A 23,403-nucleotide genomic window follows, 5' to 3' on the forward strand; every position below is an offset into this window, starting at 1 on the left:
GCACAGTACAGCCCACAGATCAGGGACGTCAGCTACTGGAGCTCCTCACCTCGCACAGTATGGTCATTTATAACGGCTTGTCCAGGTGGCCATAGTCTTCCATGCCTACATTCTCTTCTGCTTCTGGGCGTGGTACTAGCGTGATCGACTACATCATAGGTCCCCCGACTCTAGTCCCTTCCATCCATAGCCTTACTGTTAGCCCCTTCATGCCCTCTGCCGACCATGCACTCATCCACTTTACTTTGACTCATGTCTCCCATGACCCACCTCCCCCTCGTTATCACGACCGCCAACCCTACTACGAGGTTCATTTCAACCACCAGTTCGATGATGTATATAGCCAGAACCTCAACCGCCTACTCCGTCCTCATCTATTAGATGCTCTACCATCCACGCCGGACCGGTGGGAACTTGTACATACTTCACTCGTTTCTGCCGCTCACATGTCGTTCCCTGCCACATGTCATTCGTCTAGTCCCCCACCGGTTGGTCTTGTTCCTTGCAACGGTTGGTATGACGAGGAGTGTAAGGAACTCCGCAGGAAACTTAACCTTGAGACCAAGGAGAAGTCTCCCCTCCTTGCCGAAACCAAGAGAGACTACAAGTGGTTGGTTAGGCGCAAGAAACGCCAATTTCTAGCCCGGAATGAGGAGGAGCTGAGAAGCTTGCTTTTCAGCTGTGACTCCAAGGAATTCTGGAGAAAATTCCTCCGCTCGAAGTCTCAGAGCCCCCTCACAGATCCACGTGTCTGGTCTGCATATACTTCAGCTCTATACGATGTTCCAGATCAGCCAGATATCGATTTATCCCACTCCCCTAGGCCAGCTTCATCTAGTCTCTTCACACCGGAGAGTGTCCGTGCAGCAGTCCACCGATTGAAGAACGGGAGAGCTAAGGATCATGATGGATTGCAAGCGGAGTATGTAATCCATGGGATTGATACCTTAGCTTTTGTTCTCTCCCGTCTCTTCAATGAGTCTGTTTGTACAGGCCTACCACAGTCCTGGTTAGGCAATACCATAGTACCTATCCACAAGTCGGGGGACCCTATGGAGCCGTCGAATTACAGGACCATCATGATTGGCCACGTTATGGCCAAGATCTATGCATCAGTTTTGGAAAGCCGTATAAATGACCATGCCGAGACGACAGGACTTAGAGCCAGAGGACAGGCTGGATTTTGCAGGGATCATTCGACGCTTGACTCTCCATTTGCTGCAATGTATGATTATTTTCTAGAGTCATCCGATGGATAGACAGAGTAGCTTTGCTTTCTTAAGATGAGCTTTCTATATTCTCTACTCCAGCTATGTCCTCCTCATCCTCCTCCTCTCCCTTCTCCTATAAAAGGATAAAATAATTATGAGATTCAAAATTTTAAATTAATTATAAATTTAAAAAGACCTTTAAATGAATAAAGAAAATTAAACATAAGTTTTCATACCTCTACATATCTTCGTGGTCTTTTTATGTAACCTTCAGAGGCAAGGTCAGTGTCATATCTATCTTCTTCTGCTTCCTTGCTATCGCTGGTGTCCTCACTATTATATCCAAAGCTTTGATCATTTTCATCATCTTTCTTGCTCTCATCATACATGATCATCTCTATGTCAGCATCCTCTTCATGTGAGATCGGACCTTTCTTATCAAACTTTATTGTGAGAGAAGCCACGGTATCAAGGTATTCCAAGCAAGCAGGGCTCTCAATAATATTTACATTGTGTCCTTTTCTGATAAGAGCTTCGAACAGATGTCCCATTCGACACAATGTGACTTCCCATCCGGACGGTAGCAAAAATTCCATCATACTAATTAAAAGATCAGCACTTTTTGCTGGCCTTTCATAGTGATTTGCGTTGCAATGGAGGGGACTTGGAGCTTCATGCTCTTCCAGCAGTAGTTGCAATCTCTTTGCATTCCCTCTTATATTGTTTTGTAAGGAGTGATCATTGTAAGGGCTCTTCATGCACAAGAAAAGGGTTTCTAGACTCTGTATCTTGAGACCGCATTCTCTCTTGTCCCTTTTTCTTGAGTATATACCATTGTAAATCTTAGCCATATTGTTTTTCTAGGGTAGCAGACATTTGTTCCTTGTCATCTTTATCAGCAAATATGACTATATTACATTGTCCCACTCTACCAATGGTGGTATGTAATATTCTGTCAAGTTGACGAATGTCATCCGGTGATATTTCATAGACAAAGAAAAGAAAACATGAGTCTTCCCTTGGTGAGTCAAAGTTAGAGTTCTGTTTCTGGCATATAAAAGTGCTCCCTTCCTGTGGTGCCAAGGTATACCCATCAAAACATCACACCATTCAGCGGCATAATGTAGAACTCCTCGGTGTCCACGTAGCTCTGAATGTCCTTGCGGAGCTTCCCAATGATCGGTGTAACTGACTCACTGTGCCCTGGGCAAGCCATATTTGCATCACATAGTGGCCCCATCTCTTCTGCCCTTATGCCCAATTTTCCAGCCAGCTTTGGGCGATATAAAATTGGCTCTCGCGCCTAGATCAAATAAGAATATAGCGTCCTGGTCACGGATATTACCCCATGCTCTACATAACTCCGTGGCATCCACATCCTGTATAGCTCCAGTGACATCTAGCATGAGACTAGTATTAGGTTTGGGCTTCTTACCCCGCTGGTCATCCCTCTTTTCTCCTATGTTCTCACTCTGATCCGACGAGGGAAACTTTCTCTTCTTGTGTGGGCATGCATGTGCTCGGTGGCCCTCTTCCTTGCATATGAAACATTTGTTGGCATCATAGAGGGCCTTCTTCTCTTCCTCTGACAATTTCTTTCGAGGCAATCCTCACCTCTGTCCTGCAACAATTCTAGACTCGACGGGCTGCTCAAATCTTCTAAAATGCTTGTGACCTCCCTGCTTGCTGCCCCTAAACTTTGTGCTTTCTGGTGGCTGCCCTTGAGGCCCGAAGTCTTCCCCTGTAATAGCGCATAAGCTGTCGTGGCATTTTCTATCAGTTGGGATATATTGGAGACTTTGGTTTTGTTGCAGTAGGAAATTTAGTAGGCCACAACAATATCTCTCGATCTGTTCGGACAGCTCGACACGCTTGTAAGAGCTCACGGGCAGCAAAGCCTCCCACAACTTTTTACTATACTCTTCAAGGTTCTTACAGTTTGCGGCATCCAACATATGCCATGCTGTCATTATATCCACTTCAAAAGTGGTGGTGAGCCAAGCAGACGAGAAAACTTGCTGGAACTCAACCCAAGTGTTAGGGGCTTTATCCTCCCGGCAAGAGCAAATTCGTCCATCATTGAAATGCATTTCCCTTGAGGAATGTGGTTGCCTTCTTGACCTTTGACGACTCCGTGAAGTTCCCACCGGCACAGGCAGCATCAAATTGTTGCACAAAATTCAATGCTTTCAGCCTGTCCTAAGTCCCATTGAAGGTCTCAAATTTTACAGCAGCCCCACCCTCTTTGTAGCCTTTCAATTTTCCCTTGGGTGCAATCTTGTCATACACAAGTGGCTGCAAATAAGGTGGTGACATCATCTAGCCCAAACTCTGTGCATTACTGCCAACTCCCATAGCTGGATTGACCATTACATGTCCTATCCCCTGCATCTGTGGCATACTCATGGAACCATTCATCATTCCTAGCATCCCCATTTGCATTCTGGGCTGCGTCCCTATGTTTGCATACATCATGTTAGCATTTGCATCCGGCATACCCCCCATCATTTGTTGCTGGAAATTTTGCATTCTTGGCTGAAAACTACCCAAGTATGTACCAGGTATAATGAGCCCTTCTGTGGGCTATCCTACCATTGCTTGAAAAACTGATCCTCCTCCAAACTATCATGGATGCATCATGGGCTGAGGGAGGACTTGTTGTCCTTGATTGACTGAATGAAAATTATTGGCAGTACCCGCTACAGGGGTGACCGTGGGCATCTTTGGTGGCTGTCCACTGAAAGATACATGTCTGTGAGTCTTCTTCTGCTTCTTCCGAGCTGTTTGTTTGCTTCCAGAGGGAGCAATATGGGTACAAGGAGCTTGCATTATCTCCATGAAAGTCTGTTGCAACTGTGACAGGCCTCCCACTGCACTTTGCATTCGCTATTGAAAAAGGGCATTGGGATCAAGCTCCTCTGCCTCATCTACCTCATCCTGTGAGTCCTCAGTGGCATGTGCAAGAGAAACAAGTTGTTTCCCACTGTCCTGTTCCTCATCACCCCCGATGATGCTATGCTCCTCCTCAAAACTCTCTGATACCCTGTCTTCCTCTTGCACTGAGATAGTCAATGACCGCTCATGGTGTGACATCTTGCTGTGTCTGTGATTGTAATTGGGATGCAATGAGGGCTTTCTTCACCCAACACTACTAGGGCTCACCTCTATAGGAACATGGTGACGATCCCGACAATGGAACCACTGAAACCGGCCTTCAAAAGGGCAGTAAACCGTAATTATCTTAGCATTCACACCTTTTACCGCTACATTGCATCATTCCCAATCACTTCCATTAATTAATTGACACTCAAAATCACTTAGAAATAAATTGGGAATAACTTGATGGAGGCTAGGATGCCCCTGCTCAAATGAAACATCACACAAGACACCCACTGGCCCTAAATGCCTTGGCGCCCCTTTTGGTATTTATTTAATTCTTCTGAAAATGAAAAAAAAAATCTTTACAACAAGGGCGCACCCTTGCATTGATGACTCCTATAGTTCCTTTGTCAAGCCAGACCTTGGCTTCTGGGCATCAAGCTCAAGTACACCAATAGATCCCGATTGTAAGGGCAAAACTAAGGCATTCCTCAGAAACTGAACCAACTGTGAGTGACAAGGCATCCAAACACTTCCCAAAATGCTCAAGCAGCCTCAAGGCATCCAAGTGCAATACATTGCCCCTCTGGCACTCTCCCAAGCATAGCCTCCGTAATTGAGTGTCTGCTTAAGCGTGTAAGGTCCAGAGGAAGCTCCAAACAAGAAAGGCACCACAATGAACTTGAAAATTGCAAATGGAAAACAAAGGGGAAGTCAGAACGACCGTGCCCGCTTTCTGTGGAAGAGGGTCAAGCTCTGCTCTCGCACATATCATCTACGAGGCCTCCAGCAAGGTGCAAGAGACTCGCCCTGACACCCCCATCATCATGTTTCTATTCCAATAACCTGATATCCACGTGTAGCTGTGTTCTATTGATACTCATCTCTCAAGTTTTTTTTTTCCTCCAAAAAGATTACTTCAATAAGTATAAATGAAAACCACAGGAGCAAGCTCTAATGCTCTAGAGTACATCATGCCATGCATGAGAAAAAAAATCGGCTCAAAACGAGCTAACAAAGACCCAAGGTGGAGGCTGAAAGTGCCACCTTAACCCTGAAGGAGACTCATAGAAGAAAGGAGATCCTCTCCAAACTCTGAAAAAAGTACCTCTCCATGCTGTAGCTGCTCTGGAGAATCCCTACATGCTCACCCAGATGGCCACCAATGTGTGTATAGTATCAATCCATATACTGGCCAGCGACTAGGAAGGGTGAACCTGGGAACCCTCTATTACCTTTGTACATCTTGCCCTCCAAATATGCAAAGCTGTAATGCTAGCCAGAATCTTCCATGATGTATCCACCGAGGCATGAGCTGCTCTAAAAGGAGTCAAGGGAACATCGTGGAGAGAACAAGCCTCCACAGAGTGTCATTGTATAATAAAGGCTGAGTCTAAGTGATGTCTCTCAAAAAACACCTGAGGGCATGCCACTAATCCCCAAGTCATAAAGAAGGGTGCTCTACGAAAAATGCTAAAAATCCTAGCAACACCCTTCCAGATCATCCTTGCCTATCTGCACTTACAGAGACTATGTTGAACTGACTCAATTGCTACGTGGCATCGAGGACAAGTAGGGTCAGCCCCAAACCTAGATCTTGACCGGTTCACTGCAATCCCTCCATGCATAGAAAGCCAAAAGAAAAGAGTGAACTTTCCATTCTTGAGGGATTTCTAGAGCCTCTCCAAAAGTCTTTCTGCACCTCTGTAGAAATGTGAAAACTATCCCAATGAGGAGCTCTAGAGGGCCTCCAACCTCCTTTGCTAAGCTGAAATCTGCTGGCATTTCTGACTGTGTAACAAAAGAAGGGGATGCTCTTCTCTTGGTGCCCTTCATCAAGCCACTCCCACTACCCTGGGTCCCACTGCAAGAACCTAATGGGGGAACCACCATATAACCAGAGTCTCCAAGACCCAAGTGCCAAGAGAACAGGGTTAGGATCAAGATACCACTGTAAGTCCTTGCCTCATTCCATGTAATTTGCAATCCTAACAGGATGAAAGGCAACCTCCAAAAGAGTATCATCTGAAGATTTAAGAAGTCTGCCTCCCGATTGAACATCAAAGACAAGGATCTCATCAAGTGCATCCCGCAAGGCAATAACCTCTAAAGGAATACCTGTCCCCGTGAAAGCTCCCAACCAAGTGGACTTAGTGATAGGCATGTCATCTGTATCTATCCACTCTGTTGGTATGGCTGCATCTATCTGTTGCATCCTGATTGTAATTTCTCTGAGGTGGCCAACTGATATGAGTCTCTGATCCTCTGGAAGCTTGCTAAAATCCTTCTAGGCACCATTGTGGAAGTAGATCCCCTCTCCCATCTAGACCACTACATATAATGTGACACTCCTAGTGATCTGCCATGCTCATCCAATATAGAGTCATTCCACATGGCTGGCTGTCTGTCTATTTCTTTGCAAGAGGAGGGTGGAACTCTTTGAAGAGTGCCTTTGAAGCTGCCCCAAGCTTTCAGAATGGCAACCATGAGAGGGGAAGAGGGAGATCTAAGATGGACTGAAGTAAAATCCCATCTTGACCTATCCATCCAATCTCCCCCGTTGCATGCACAGAGAGATGGTTCTGACTGGGGCTCCACATGGATAGACTATCTCCCTTCTAGTACAACATGGATGCTCTGTTTTCTCCCCTCCTATCACACGAGGTCAACGAGGTTATCTGCAAGGATTACAGCTACACACATTTCAGACCTGGTTGGGACCGAGTGAACTCCCAGTGAAGCTTAGCTTCTATAGAGATCACTTCCTGCATATCACAGTGGAGGGTTTTATTGACTCACTAGGATACATGCAGATTTACCTATCCCACTGACTAAGGATCTCTCTTGGGCAGTTCCGGGTCTCTTCACATAGACTCCGTATCGAGAGCGGCAGAGCAAAGCGACTACCCAAGGAGAGGCGCATATGCACATTGTGTGACATGCAGGAGGTTGAGATCCGAGGGCATTTCTACTTCCTCTTCAGAGATAGCTATGGTGTTTTGGCCTGATTCGTCTGCTACCTAGACCAACGATGTTTGGCAAGTTTCATTCATGAGGTACTCAGACACCGTGAGAGGATACTTCGAGCATGGAGACAGGAGCAGACTTTTTTCTTGGCTGATCCCTCTCAGAGCTCTATCACGGAGTTTTTTCAGCCAGATCACATGGACCCCACAAGACAAGGCCTCGACATGACCGTGACCTGGAGCCAATGACCCGACAGCTCAAACAGAGGGTTGACACAGATCACACTTGGGGACATCCCCTCCCTGTTTAGAGTCAGAGCCGGACCAACAGGGGTCACAGTAGCCCTGGTTATAGATGCAAAGCTACGACCATGAGACGTGCTATGGCTGCACCTTTGAGTGGCCAACAACATTCTATCACCGATTTCATGCCCCCATTGCCTCATCCACCCTAATGTCATGCTGACGATGATGATGATGATAACGATGATGATGAGATTGATATATAGTCAGCCACCGACATGACTATGTTGTACTTAGGACTTAGTACTACCATTCTGCATTTTTGCATTTTGCATTGGTGTGGATGCTCGTTTAGTAGCTCCACTACCACAGCTTATTGTACCAGGTTTTTCACAGTCTCATAGACCCATTGGTCTTCCATAGACTTTAATTTCCTTCTTTCTTTCCCTTTCACCAAGCATCAAGTTTCAAGCCCCTCTCTCTCTCTCTCTATGAGGCGAGCCCATGGTATTGAAACGAAGGCCTTCAAAAGTCCACAAAGCATCAACATACTCTTTGCTTCCAATATCAGGTTTTCTCTATGACTGATTTGAGGGTGAACATGTGGTCCACTGTGGATCGGTTTTGTCTAAAAGATTCTACGCAAGCAATTCCATGCCCATGGGCACATCGTGCTCATTCATTCATTCTAAGAGTAGGCTCATGCACCTTGGCCATCAAATGACCAACCATGATAGTCTAGTAGTAGTTACTTGCGTTAACGGGGTAGATGGGTAAGATAGTGTTTGTACTCTAAGAGGTGGGAAAGACTTTGCAGGAGGCCACATGAACACCTTGGCTAGGATTGGAGCAAGTACCCCCCACCCATAGGCTAGATGTTCTGCTTGGAGGCCCTTGTGATCATTGGCTTTGCTATTCTGTAGATTTTTTTATTTTTTTTCAAGAAAAGTACTTGATTAAGTATGAATAAAAACCGCAGAGCAAGCTCAAGTGCGGGAGTACATCATGTCAAGCATGAGAAAACACAGCTCAGAATGAGCAAACAAAAATCCCAGGTGGCGGCTGAAAATGCCACCTCATCCCTGAAGGAGAGTCAGTTAAGAAAGGACAATCCTTCCAAACTCTGAGAAAGGCAACCCTCCTAGCAGTAGCAGTCTTGGAGGTTTCCTGTATGTTCGCCCAAATGGCCATCAAAGTTTGTATAGTATCTGCCCAGATGTTGGCCATATTCTGAGAAGGGTGAACCTGGGAGTCCTCCAAAGCCTCTGTACATTTGGCTCTCCAAATATGCCATGCTGTAATACTAGCCAAAATCTCCCAAAATGTGTCTACAGAAGCGTGGGGAAGTCTGAATGGAGTAAACGGAACATCCCGGAGGGAGCATGACTCCACAAGGTGTCATCGAACAAAGAAAGCTGTATCCGTGTCATGTCCCTCGAAGAAAGCTTGTGGACCAGTGTGTGACAACCAAGCAACTGATCCCCAGGTCATGAAGAAGGGTGCTCTATGAAAAATGCAAAGTATCCTAGCAACACCCTTCCAAACCGTCCTCACTTGAATGCACTCCCAAAGGCAGTGTTGCACTGACTCAACTACTGAGTGGCATCGAGGACATGTAGGGTCAGCCCCGAACCTGGATGTCCACAAGTTCACTGCAATCCCTCCATGAATAGTAAGCCAGATGAATAACGTGCTTTTCCTATTCTTGAGGGATTTTCAAAGTCTCCTCCAAAAGTTTTTCTGCATCTCTGCAGAAATCTAAAAAGTTTCCCAATGAGGAGCTCTAGAGGGCCTCCAACCTCTACAACTGAGCTGGAATCTCCTGGCATTTCTGACCATGTAACAAAAGAAGGGGATGCTCTTCTCTCGGTGCCCTGCATCTATCCACTCCCATTCCCGTGGATCCCACTGCAAGGATCTAATAGGGGAACCTCCATACAACCAAAGCCTCCAAGATCCAATAGCCAGGAGAACGGGGTATGGATCAAGATACCATTGTGAGTCTCTACCCATCTCCATGTATCTTGCAATCCTGACAGGCTGTAAAGGAGCCTCCAAAAGAATGTACTCTGAAGATCTGTGGAGTCTACCTCCTACATGAACCTGAAAGACAAGGGTATCCTCATGTGCATCCCGCAAGGCTATAACCTGTAGAGGGATACCTGCTCTCGAAAAGGCCCCCAACCAGGTGGACTCCGAAATAGGCAAATGGTCTGTATCCATCCACTCCACTGGTATAGTTGCATCTATTAGCTGCATCCTGGCTGCACTTCCTCTGAGGTGACTAACTGAACAAGCTCTCTGATCCTCCAGAAGCATCGTGAAAGCTTTCCAAGTACCCACCGTGGATGCAGGTCCCAACTCCCATCTAGACCACTGCATATAGTGTGACATGCCCAATGATCTACCATGCTCATCTAGTATGCAATCATTCCACATGACGGGCTGCCTGTGAATTTCTTCACGAGAGGAGGGTGGAACTCTCCGAAGAGTACTTCTGAAGCTGTCCCAAGCTTTCAGAATGGCAGCCATGAGAGGGGAGGTAGGAGATCCGAGACGGGCTGACGTAAAGATCCATCTAGGGCTGTCCATCCAATCTCCTCCCTGAGAAGGTGTGCATGTTTGTATACTGCATAAGAAAAAATCCTTCCATGGCTCCTGACCAGGCATCAAACCTCTGACCACCATCTTGTAGAGCAAGGCTCTACACTGCAAGTTTGGATCAATAATATTGAGACCCCCTTCCTCAATGGGTAGAATAAGAGTCTCCCAAGCCACCCTAGCTATCACATATTAAGTGCCGTCTAATCCACTCTACAAAAAATTCATGATAGGTCTCTTGAGCTGAGTGATACTGCTTGTGCTCGGTACCAACAAGAGCAAACAAAGCAGGCCGTAGCCAACAGTACCTAGTTTACAACCACCACTCTGGATGCAAGGTCAAGTCTGGCCGAACTCCAAAATAGGAGTTTCCTCCTGATGCTCTCCAACACGGGAGCGAACTGCTGTGCTTGGTATATAGAATATGTAAGAGCTCTTCTTCATGGTAGGCCATGAAGTATAGTTTCTTCAAACGCTCTAAACATGGATTCTCTTTTCTAGTTTGTTCTTGGACAAGGTGTCCTCCTTTGGTCTCAGCATGCATGCACTGCCACGTCTACCTATGTACCATGGGTTGTCCCCTCTCTAGGCTGTGGTGTGTCTGAGTGTGTATAAGGAGATCTTCCCCTGAGAACATCTCAAGGACCACAATGTCCCATTCCCATTCCAAAGGGCAAGTGACAGAGTACGGGTGGTGTAACCCTATTGGGGACAGGGGGTGGTTTCCTACCTAAATAATGACCCTCTTATTTGGGATGGGAGTCAGAGAGAAAGAAACGAGAAAGAAAGTTTATTATGGTCTTTGAAAGACCAAAGGATCTATGAGTCTCAAAGAACCTGATTTAAGAAGAAAACTTATGGGTGGAGCTACCAAGGTGGGCATCCACACCCAGGCTGATATCTAAGACCATACAAAAAGAGGAGAGTATATTTATCAAGATATTCCCTGGGTCTCTACAGAAAGGTGCGCATAGCATCTCTTTCTAGCTGCTCAAGGAGACTGCCTTCATGTTTGGCTACGTCATCATTGCACTTTCAAGTGCTAACCAGGCCTTTTTTCTCTTTTCGTTTTCCCATGTTCTGAATTCGTGGACGGGTTTCACAGAGAAGCAGAGAGAGAGAGCGAGATACATTTGAGATAAACATATTCAATTTGAATGGTGAAATTTTAGGTGATATGATTTCTTTTAAACATTAATCTTAATAGTAGATATTTTTTCTAAGTGCAGTCAATCGTTCCTTTCTGTGGTCAAATCATAGATAATCTCTGGAATATGCTGGGATAAATAAATACATTGAAGTCCTAGTAGAAACATGGACTATGTTGGTAAGGAATGACTTTTTGCTCTCACGAATGATTCAGATTCGAGGACGGGAAAAAAGGATGGAGTTTGCGGCATCCTTCTTTACCTGCTACAGTTTTCGGCTACTTTATACATCTGGGACCCAGTATCCCATTTTGGGTGCCCTGAGGTAGCCTATAAAATATTTTCCTGGGTTTTCGTTAGGCATCCTTCTTTAGTTCTCAGCTACTTTTATACATCTGGGGCCCAATATCCCATTTTGAGTTCCCTGAGGTAGCCTATAGGTTATTTTGTTGGGTTTTTGCTATTTAATGTTTAGTTATGTTGAAAGGTGAAAACTGCCAGAAAAGAACTTGATGTTTCTGCTACCTTTTTACTTTTGGAAGGTTATTTATAAGAACTAAGTCTCTGTTTGTTCACAGGAAACCTTGGATTCATGATAGTGTAAATGTTACGGATTATGGCCATGGGAATGGATCTTTCTATACTAGGATGACTTTCACATTGGGGTATAGGGAGGAGTGTTGCAGTGTACCAAGCAACAAAAATGAAGATAGATGATTGTGCAGCAAGTTTAAAGAGAAGGGAAAGGACCTGCCACATGAATTCATCTCTAACATGCCATATGTCTGCAGTAGGCCACCAGCTATGGGAAGAATGAGAGCCCATTTTTTGAAACTTGAAAGCTTAAGCCTTGAATCAGGGTAGCAGGAAGTGTAATAGCCAGAGCAGGAAGTAGGAAGAAAATAAAGGAGCCAAGGTAGGCGAACAGGGCAATAAGACTCAAGTAGGGGGTTTGATCAATCCAGACGGGTTGGACATAGCTGATGAATCCAGACTGTCAGTGGGGTGTGACCATTCAACATGTTAATTGGGTGGTAACTGTTCGCATCGATGGTCAGCTTGGGTTAGCCTAAAAAATTAACCTGGTCTAGTAAGCAGCAATTAGGCAATGCTGGTGACTGCATTTTTAAATCTTGCTTGAGGGATCAGAATGTTGTGGATGGGTACAATCAATGTAGGGGTACCATTAAATGACCAGGCTCAAACAGCCATGATCATTCGAAATGTAGCTCTAGCTTTTATATTAGAGTAGTTGTAGGTCATATTGAGTCAGAACACGACAAGCCTATAACTTAGATCATTTTTTCAAGAGTAGCAGTTTGTGAATAAGTTTAGGTGAAGATAGGCAAGGCAGGCAATTGTAGAATGCATGCGGGTAGGCAACACATTTCAATATTTCTTCATCATACTGTCTCAAGGGTGGTTGCTTCCTTTCTTTTTGTTCATAAGTAGTAAACCTTTTCATTGATACACTCTCTAAAACACTGACTGAACCAGAAAAATAAAGCTTTATTGGGCCAGAAGGCCTCAAGGTTGCCATAATGGCTTCATGCTGTGACTACAAATGGATTACATAATCTCATACAACAGTCAAGGAAACCTAACCGACTCTCTAAGAGAGCCCTGAGCACAGATCAGTAGTCAAGACACTAGGTTATACTACTCTGGTTTGTCTTAGTAAAGAAAAATGGACACCTTGCATACGCTTGGATTGAACACGGTTTGACACTCATAGCAACAACATTAGTTGTTTGGTGTAGAAAAAATCTCCTTTCTGTTTCTTTCGCAGCAGCAAAAGGGTATTTTTCAAATGGCACCTGCTTTGAGCAGAATCCGTATCGTTTGTTTGGGAGAAAGAAAAGAAAGAAAGTCTATTAATGTTCACGGGTGACCAAGAGGTCTATGGGACAACATGAAAGCCATCTAGTACATCAGCTTAGGCCCTGCAGGGCAGCTCCCAAGGAGTGCAAAAGCAGCTCCATTTATTTAGAGAGTACCTATATTGTAGCCTAGATAAAACATACACACATATATATAGTTGGCCTTACATCAGTTTAAGACTGAGAGAGGTGCTACATTTTGCAACCTATGGCAGTTCTGAGTCTTTCCTCTACCATTTCTCCCCTCCTTATCCTCCCCCCTCTAGCCTGCCTTGTTAGATGGCAATCCCCTCTCTGTAATGAAGGGGGAAAATGGGAGAAAGAAAAGAAAGAAAGTCTATTAATGTTCACGGGAGACCAAGAGGTCTATGGGACAACATGAAAGCCATCTAGTACATCAGCTTAGGCCCTGCAGGGCAGCTCCCAAGGAGTGCAAAAGCAGCTCCATTTATTTAGAGAGTACCTATATTGTAGCCTAGATAAAACATACACACATATATATAGTTGGCCTTACATCAGTTTAAGACTGAGAGAGGTGCTACATTTTGCAACCTATGGCAGTTCTGAGTCTTTCCTCTACCATTTCTCCCCTCCTTATCCTCCCCCCTCTAGCCTGCCTTGTGGTAAGATGCCAGATAGAAAGACCCCGGTCATGAATCCATGGCTGCGGTAGGAAAATATGATAAGCTTTCTTGGCAATGAGATCCGCAAAGGAGAAAGAAGAATAACTTGGAATGCCTCGATCAATACTCCAATCCAAAAGAGAGAGATTTGTAAACAGACACGGAACTGGCTAGAAAGGAAGCAACATGGTAGTGAGAATATGCCCGACAGGCCTGTGATGCATACCTAAAGAGAAACGTGCCCTGGCTTGTGGAAAAGAAATAGTAAAAGCCCTGTCATCCATCACATCATCCACAATGGAGATACCCAGTCGATGTAGGAAATAGGCCTTTCTAGGTTGAAGATGAGCCAGTGGCGGACCAAAGACCCTGCTCCAATGAATACTCTACAGACGGAGGGATTTCCAAGATCTGGGGGACGGCTTGCTGACCAATGCAAGTGCTCCAATAGATACTACCAACCCCGAAGCAGGCGAGTAGAAAATGGACAGCCAAGAATAGTACCATGTAGGTGCCCAAAGATGACATCCGATAGAGCTGGAATCCACTGTGTAAAATCCTCAGAATAAAGAGAAGAAAACCTACAAGAGATGGTGCTCTAAGACGAATTCACAGATCTTCGGACACAGTTGGCCACCCTCCAGACTTCCCAGTCCACCTTGCAAGGGCAAAAGGATCACTACTACCGGCGATACCACCAGTATAAAGCCATGGAAGAAGAATTCACAGATCTTCGGACACAATTGGCCACCCTCCAGACTTCCTAGTCCACCTTGCAAGGGCAAAAGGATCACTACTACCAGCGATACCCCTGGTATAAAGCCAAGTATGAAAATCTGAGAAATGTGATGGACACGCTTGAGGCTGAGGAGGAAACACCCCATCCACAGCTACATATGAGCTACATATGACTGGGGCAAAGCAAAGGGATGAGCAAAAGGCCACAGAGCCACATATGAAGGTGGAAGAGGAGAAGGCAGAGGAGAAGGCTACTGATGACCTCCCTCAGTAATTTAATACATGGGTTTTTAGGTTTTTTTTTGCATTGTTAGATTTTTGCCAAGCTGCTTGGCTCTCAATGTAAATATCAGGGTGTTTTATCTCAGGATATACTCGATTTTTTTTGCAATTTTCCATGCTGTCCCTTATCAAGCAGCAGTTTATTTTCCCAGTTTCAATTTATTACAAATTTTGGAATTACTCGCACGGCCAACCACATGGTCTGTGCCATTTTCTTTTCCTACTCCATCACCATCTCAATGGTTTGTAAGTTCTTTTTTCTTCGACGGGTTCCTCCATTTCTATTCACCGGGATCGTGAATGATAGTGGCGGGGGAAACTGTTACAATAGAAACACCCGTGACCACACGACAACAGGCGTTGACCACTTGTCGACAGGCGTTGACCACATGACGACATGGGTTGACCACATGTTGACCATGTGTCAACACAGGTCAACCACACAACACGAGGAGTGGATCACACGGGTTCATCCATGAGTACTATCTGAGGCAACCATGCATCGAAACATGTCAACCACAACTCAACCAGGAGTATCATGCCCAAGGCGATCTCATCAAGAGCTGCGCACATGGAGAGTGAGCTTAGCACATGGAGCAGTCAGGAGTATTTATAGTTACACAGTGGTTCAGTGGTTCAGTGGTGTGGTGATCTAGCTCACCTGCACATGGAGAATTTACACCATCCTGACTAGAAGAGGCTAGTGAGTCAGGGAGTTAGGAAGTCGCCATAGCCATCAAGAGAGCCAACGGCATAACGGCTATCCTCAACACTAAGGAGATAAGAGGATGACCAATGGGAAGAAACGGAGGGATTCTCAGCAATCTCACGTAAGCAGCCTTTGGCCTCCGGTAACACCTCCGGAAGATAGGAACCCCTCCCATGAGACATAGACTCCCATATAGACATGAATCATTGACCATATGCGATTGGCATGAAGAGAAACCCAGGGAGGAGGCAGCAAGATCTTATGCAAAGATGCAACCATGATATCAGCTAATGGTAATGCAAGGCCCACATGATTATGGAATTGAAGCACCTGGTCTTTGAGGTGATCCAGAATCTCAAGACAGGGTAATGTGTAAAAGTGATGGAGCATCTGTGACAATAAATACCATATATGCCTATAATGTTGTCCCAGAGTAAGGTTCTTGACAGCTACACAAAATGAGATGACCATACTAAATGCATCAAGCACATCATCGACATGGCAGATGCCTTTGGACCAAAGAAAATAGGAGCCTTGTAAGGCCAAAGGAATTGTGAAAGCCTTCGACCAATGAAGATTTTCAGCACGCAAGAAGTTACCTGCCAGAATGTCCCTGCCATTCCATTTAAGGTGGAGAGTGTGTGCTTCCAATCAGCAATCAAATGAGAGACATAAGGGCATCCCTCTATTATGCCTTCAATGTGCCCTAGCAGCAAGTCCCGCCAGAATAGTTTTATGATAGTACACATAAAACAAGCCATGTCTTGCTTACAAACATCATCAAAGGCATATAAAACTGGATGTAGGCTACCAAAAATTGATTGTACTATGCAGTAGAGCGAACAGGCAAAAGCCTCATTGCCAGTTTTTAGTATTCTAGCTTTTTCTTAAGCATGCTAAGGACCCAGTCCATTTGTTGACAGATGGTGACCGTCCACCCAAAAGGATAACCAAGGTGCCGTACTAGTTGTGTGGGAAGAACAATAACCTTGTGGCCATAACAAACGATGCCAAGCTTTCTCATGTAGAGGCAAAATTTTAGATTGTAAAAATTGATATAAAGACCAACAGCTAGACCATAAATAGATAAAGCACGAATGAGGCATGAAAGATCCCTTTCTATATTTTGGAGTAGGAAAAAGAAACCATCAGCATATGCCTACGCAATCAAAGTTCTACAACCATGTATCTCTAGACCAGCATATGCCTACAACCATGTATCTCTAGACCATGCATGTATTGTAGCATGGGATGAGTAGCTATGGCATAGAACAAAGCATTGAGAGGATAGCCTTGTCGCACCGCACAAAGAATGGTTCAGTTATCCGTAATATCACCTACCAGAATGCCAGCAACTTGACTGTCTTGATATAGCCAGTAAATAAGATGCTGCATTTTATCCCCAAAACCTAGAACCTACATGGTTTGTGAGAAAAGATCCCATTGTACTATGTCAAAGGCTTTAGTAATATCCACCTGTAACAAGAGAACGTCTTGCTCAGTGTACTTGGCAAATTCTATTCCCCACAGATACACTTTTTTTTTGGGTATAAGAAAACATTTACATTCATACCTGTCTCAAATTGGTACAACTACTATTTTAAAAAAAATACTAAAAGAAAAAGCAGGAAAAGTTGCTCCAGTGAAGAACAGCTAGTACAAAAAAGCTAAAAACACTTCTAGCTGATTCGTCGAAAGATCTGCCATGCAATGGGCATCCTGCAAAGAACAAAGCAGGGAGGAATGGAAGAGTGGTAAACATCCACAGCAGAGTGTCCATAAAGCCGAGAAGTACAGGCATGATTTAGTGACCATAAAGCCCAATAATGACATCAACTGAAAAACACGATGTAGTCAGCAGTGGTGGTCTCTCTCCCAAACAACCAAAATTGCATGTCAAAAGCAATACGAGGAAAAGGGACACGAAGATAAGTGCCCCCAATCTGGGATGAAAGTCACGGGCAATCGGGCAGGTCCAAAGTAGATGAAGAACTGTCTCCCTCGGATGCAAACACGATGGAGAATGCGAAGAAGTAATGTGTTTGGCAGCCAAGAAAGCACCCACTAGCCAAGCACCAACCAAACACCGCCATAAGAAAAGCGGTTGTCTAAGAGGGAGCTTACGATTCCAAATACGGCCAATACAAACCTTCCACCAAGCAAGTGGTTTGGTAAGATGCCAGATAGAAAGACCCTGGTCATGAATCCATGGCTGCGGGAGGAAAATATGATAAGCTTTCTTGGCAATGAGATCCGCAAAGGAGAAAGAAGAATAACCTGGAATGCCTCGATCAAATCTCCAATCCAGAAGAGAGAGATTTGTAAACAGACACGGAACTGGCTAGAAAGGAAGCAACATGGTAGTGAGAATACGCCCGATAGGCCTGTGATGCATACCTAAAGAGAAACGTGCCCTGGCTTGTGGAAAAGAAAGAGTAAAAGCCCTGTCATCCATCACATCATCCACAGTGGAGAGACCCAGTCGATGTAGGAAATAGGCCTTTCTAGGTTGAAGATGAGCTAGTGGCGGACCAAAGACCCTGCTCCAATGAATACTCTACAAACGGAGGGAATTCCAAGATCTGGGGGACGGCTTGCTGACCAATGCAAGTGCTCCAATAGATACTACCAATCCGAAGCAGGCGAGTAGAAAATGGACAGCCAAGAATAGTACCATGTAGGTGCCCAAAGATGACATCCGATAGAGCTGGAATCCACTGTGTAAAATCCTCGGAATGAAGAGAAGAAAACCTACAAGAGAAAGAAAGAAAGAAAGAAAGTTTATTAAAGTCTTCGGAAGACCGATGGGTCTATGAGACTGTGAAAATCCTAATACAACGAGCTGTGGTAGTGGAGCTACTAAACGAGCGTCCATACCAATGCAAAATGCAAAATGTCAAGAATGCAGAATGGCAGTACTAAGTCCTAAGTACAACATAGTGATGTCGGTGGTCGACTATATATCAATCTCAGCATCATCATCAATATCATCATCATCCCCAGCAACAACAAGATATCAGGATGGATGAGGCAGTGGAGGCATGAAGTCGGCAATAAAGTGTTGTCGGCCACTCAGAGGTGCGGTCCTGGCACGTCTCTTGGTCGTAGCTCTACGTCTAGCCAGGGCTACCGTGGCCCTCGTCGGTCAGGCTCCAACTCTAAACAAGGAGGGGATGTCTCCAAGTGTGATCTGTGTGTCGACCCTCTGTCTGAGCTGTCGGGTCACTGGTTCCGGGTCACGGTCATGTCGAGCCTCGTCTCGTTGGGGTCCATGTGATCTAGCTGAAAGAACTCCGTGATAGAGCTCTGAGAGGGATCAACCGAGGAAGAAGTCTGCTCCTGTCTCCGTGCTCGGAGTATCCTCTCGTGGTGTCTAAGTGCCTCATGAATGAAACCTGCTAAACACCGATGGTCTGGGTAGGAGAGAAAATGGGCTAAAATCCCATAACTATCTCCGAAGAGGCAGTGGAAACGTCCTCGGATCTCATAGTACACGAGACACCTAAAGATGAAATGCTCCTCTGTCTCAACCTCCTGTATGTCACATAGTGTGCATATGCGCCGCTCCCTGGGTAGTCGCTCTGCTCTGTCGCTCTCGATGCGAAGTCTGTGTGAAGAGACCCGGAACTGCCCAAGAGAGATCCTCATCGAGTGGGGTAGGTGAATTTATGTGTATCCTGGTGGGTCAATGAAACCCTCCGCTGTGATATGTAAGAAGTGATCTCTGTAGAAGCTAAGCTTCACTGGGAGTTCACTCGGTTCCAACCAGGTCCGAAAAGTGTGTAGCTGTAGTAGATCCTCACGGATAACCTGGTTGGCCTCGTGTGATAAGAGGGGAGAGAACGGAGCATCCATGCTATACTGGAAGGGAGGTAGTCTATCCATGTGGAGCCCCAGTCGCTCAAACCATCTCTCTGTACATGCATACCAGCACCTCTGATCTCCTCTTGCTGCAAGTGCCATAGAAGAGGATAAAGCTATCCATGGTAGCCTGCTACGCCCCGAGGTATAATCCCCATATTCCCTAACTCGGTACAGATATGTGATGACCTGAAATGCAGCATCTAGCTGTAAAGGGGGTGACCCAAACTCAGCCTAAATGATCTGGTGAGGAACGGATGACTTACCACGAATCATCCATGATAGCATGAGAACCTGTAGCCGCTCCACACGGGCCCACTCTGTATCCGACAAGTCTGGCCCCCAACAAGGATTGCCGTACATCCCTGCTGGGCGAGCCAAGGAGTCAAAAAGCAACCCCTTGGTGCGTGGATCCTGAAAGTGTGAGTGGAAGCACTGCCTCTCTAGCTGGCCAATGAGGCATACCCTCTACTCAAGCGTGCCTGCATCGCGGGTCTCATAGTGAAGCTCGGTCCGGAGAAGATAACCCCAAGATAAGTGTATGATGAAACTATCTCAACAGATGACCCCGCAAATGTGAACTGCTCCTGATGCATGATGGCTCGAGATGTATTGAAGATCATGACCTTGGTTTTACCCAGGTTGACCTTCAAATCATGAGACTCACAAAAGGACTGTAGTGTGTCTAGGTGTCTCTGAAGCCCCTCTGCTGAGGAAGACAAGAGAGCCACGTCATCTGCATAGAGCAAAATCTGGATCAGTGTGCCTGCAAGAGAGCAACCTACACCCCCCTGTGTCTGCATCACTGTCTCAAGCTCGTCAATGTAGAGGCCAAACAAGGTAGGCGACAAAGGACACCCTTGTTTGACCCCGATGGTACTCATGATCTCGTCTGTCCACTCGGATCCTACCTGAACTCTGCCAGAAACTCTCTCGTAAAGTGCCATGACAGCCCAAATGATCTCCTGGTCATAACCCAAGTCCTGTACATGCTTCCATGATCTCACCTCCTCGATGATACATCTGAGCGTTAGAATGTGGTCCATGGTTCCATGATCACGCCGGAATCTGGCCTGTCCTACTGCTCTGAGTCCTCGACACTCTGCAAGTCTGCTAACCTCGGAGTCAAGTACTGATGCATAAATCTTGGACATGACATGTCCAATCATAATGGTCCTGTAGTTCTCCGGGCTCATGGGATCCCCTGCCTTGTGGATGGGTGAGATAGTGTTAATGGTCCAAGTGTGTGGAAATCCCAAACAAACCGCTTCATTAAAAAGCTTTGCTAAGATCGGGGCTAGGAGGTTAATCCCATATGCAATGAACTCAGTACATAGTCCCTCATGATCCTTCGCTCGGCCATTATGAAGTTTCATTACAGCATCCTTTACCCCTCCTCTAGTGAAGAGGGTGCAGGATGTGGGACGAGGCATGTGTGAGAGGCTAGGGACTGGCTGATTTGGGATGTCATAAAGTGTGTGTGCATAATCAAACCAGATCTGGGTGTCAGTGAGTGGCGGAGGGGACCGTCCTTCTAGAAATCTCCGCCAGAAGTCCTTAGAGTTGTTACTAAACAAATATTTCAGTAGCTCCTCCTTGTTTTGATGAACGAAGTCTAGTTTCTTTCTTCGTACTAGTCTACGGTATTCACGTAGCGTATTTGGTGCGCTCGGAAGACTGTTTTTGGTTTCGAATCTGAGTTGACGGCGTAAGGCCTTACACTCATCATCGTACCAACTATTACAGGGTACGGTTCCAGGGGGTGGTGGGCGGGTGGAGCGGGTGGTGTAGGGAAAGGCGTGAATGGCAGCCTCGTGTAGTGAGCAGGTGACAAGGGCAGCATGATCCTCTAAAAGGGGTATGAAGTCAATATAAGCGAGAAGTATGTACAGACGGCCAGAGTAAGAAGGTGAGCGATCCCAATCAAAGCGTATATCGTGGTAGGTGGAGTAAGCACTAAGTGGGGTGGAAGGTGCTGTGCGAAGGGAGGTGGAGATGCGAAAGAAAAGGTATGTGTGATCAGCCCCTGGGGGGAGAGGTGCTACAGTGAAGTCAGTAATGCGAGATGTGAAGACAGGGGATCCCATGATGTAATCAACAACACTGGAGCCCCCCCCATGTGGAAAGCATGTGAAACCACCTGAAGCGGGCCATCTGTCAAGACCATTATAGATAATGAGATCATGTGATCTGCCCAGGTCTAATAGGGCCTGCCCATAGGATGAAAGTGGACCTCGCATGTCAGCCGAAACTCGTAGCATACCTGCCTCCTCAAGATCAACATCTGCCAGTAGAGTGGAATCATCTTTGAAATCAAGAAGTGGTACCTGACGGGTCCTTGTCCTCGTGTTGAAGTCCCCCACTAGAAGGACTTCTCCGCGGCTAGAAAAGTCAACGATGGACTGATAAAGGGCAGCAAATGGGGATGTCTCATCATCACCTCGAATATATCTGGCAAAGTGGGAGGTCTCCAGGGGGAAGTAGCGAACTGCGACAAACAGATCCTGGCTATCCATGTGTCATATCCGGATCCAAAGAAATCTGGAATGTGTATCTCTCTGCTCTACTGAAATGATCCCTCGAAGTGTGGATCTGAAAAGGACTGCAACTCCACCTAAACCTCGAACTCCTCCTGTACCCCTCGTCTCATCTCTGTAGGCACACTCCCATGTATATCCGCTGACTATTGGGAGAGGGCGCTCTGGACTCTGATGTGTCTCTGTATAGAAGACTATGTCGTGGCCTGTATAGGATTCCGAGAAGTTCCCTGGTTCTTATTATAAGGTACCATTACAGTTCCAAATGGTGCAGGACAGGGTCTCAGATATCTGAGTCTCATAGGCCCCGCTTCCCTATGTAGGGGAGGGGGCAGGTGTCCTATGGGGGCGTGTAAGAAGTCGTCCCTCTCTGGTTGATGCTGCTCTATGTTAGAATTATTGCTATAATTTAGCAATGACCAATGTAATGTAATAAGTAGGTTAGGGACACTTTTCCCTCACTTAGAGGTTTTTTCCCCTAACCACAGTTAGTTCACTAACTATGGTTAGTGAAGGATAAGGTTTTGTCACTTAGACAAAACCTATCACTCCATTCAGTTGTAACACTCTCATCTAATTGCAACTACGTTTTCAGCTCTCTCTCTCTCTCCTACTTCTTGTTCTCACCTTTGCTCTCTCTCCCATTCTCACATTTGATATCAGAGCAGGTTGATTCTACTCCCTGCTCCTTTCTTCTTGTCCTCCAGATCCAACCCACAAGATCCCATGCTAGCTCACCGTATCGTCCGTACAGATCTTGCTATTTTTCATGCTGTCCCTTATCAAGCAGCAGTTTATTTTCCCAGTTTCAATTTATTACAAATTTTGGAATTACTCGCACGGCCAACCACATGGTCTGTACCATTTTCTTTTCCTACTCCATCACCATCTCAATGTTTTGTAAGTTCTTTTTCCTTTGACGGGTTCCTCCATTTCTATTCACCGGTATCGTGAATGATAGTGGCGAGGGAAACTGTTACAATAAAAACACCCCTGACTACACGACAACAGGCATTGACCACTTGTCGATAGGCGTTGACCACATGACGACATGGGTTGACCACATGTTGACCATGTGTCAACACAGGTCCCACACGACACGAGGAGTGGATCACACGGGTTCATCCAGGAGTATTATCTGAGGCAACCATGCATCGACACATGTCAACCACAGGTCAATCAGGATTATCATTCCCAAGGCGATCTCATCAAGAGCTGCGCACATGGAGAGTGAGCTTAGCACATAGAGCAGTCAGGAGTATTTACAGTTACACAGTGGTTCAGTGGTTCAGTGGTGCGGTGATCTAGCTCACCTGCACATGGAGAATTTACACCATCCTGACTAGAAGAGGCTAGTGAGTCAGGGAGTCAGGAAGTCGCCGTAGCCATCAAGAGAGCCAACGGCGCAAAGCTAAGGAGATAAGAGGATGACCAATGGGAAGAAAGGGAGGGATTCTCAGCGATCTCACATAAGCGGCCTTTTGCCTCCGGTAACACCTCCGGAA

General features: G+C 45.8%; 1 protein-coding gene across 2 annotated transcripts in view; it reads left to right on the forward strand.

Moving 5' to 3' along the window:
* LOC147903096 (adenylate kinase family protein) overlaps positions 1-23,403 on the forward strand; it is a 263,128-nt gene that overhangs the window by 167,485 nt on the left and 72,240 nt on the right. For both annotated transcript variants that reach the window (XM_087374183.1, XM_087374182.1), the window contains exon 16: positions 11,484-11,593. In XM_087374183.1, the coding sequence (XP_087230309.1) occupies positions 11,484-11,593 (110 nt within the window). The remainder of the gene's footprint in view (positions 1-11,483; positions 11,594-23,403) is intronic.

This window comes from Dipteris shenzhenensis, chromosome 4, assembly GCF_047967505.1.
Source record: "Dipteris shenzhenensis isolate YYH24624 ecotype China chromosome 4, Dip_SZ_1.0, whole genome shotgun sequence".
In the NCBI taxonomy this organism is placed as follows: domain Eukaryota; kingdom Viridiplantae; phylum Streptophyta; class Polypodiopsida; order Gleicheniales; family Dipteridaceae; genus Dipteris; species Dipteris shenzhenensis.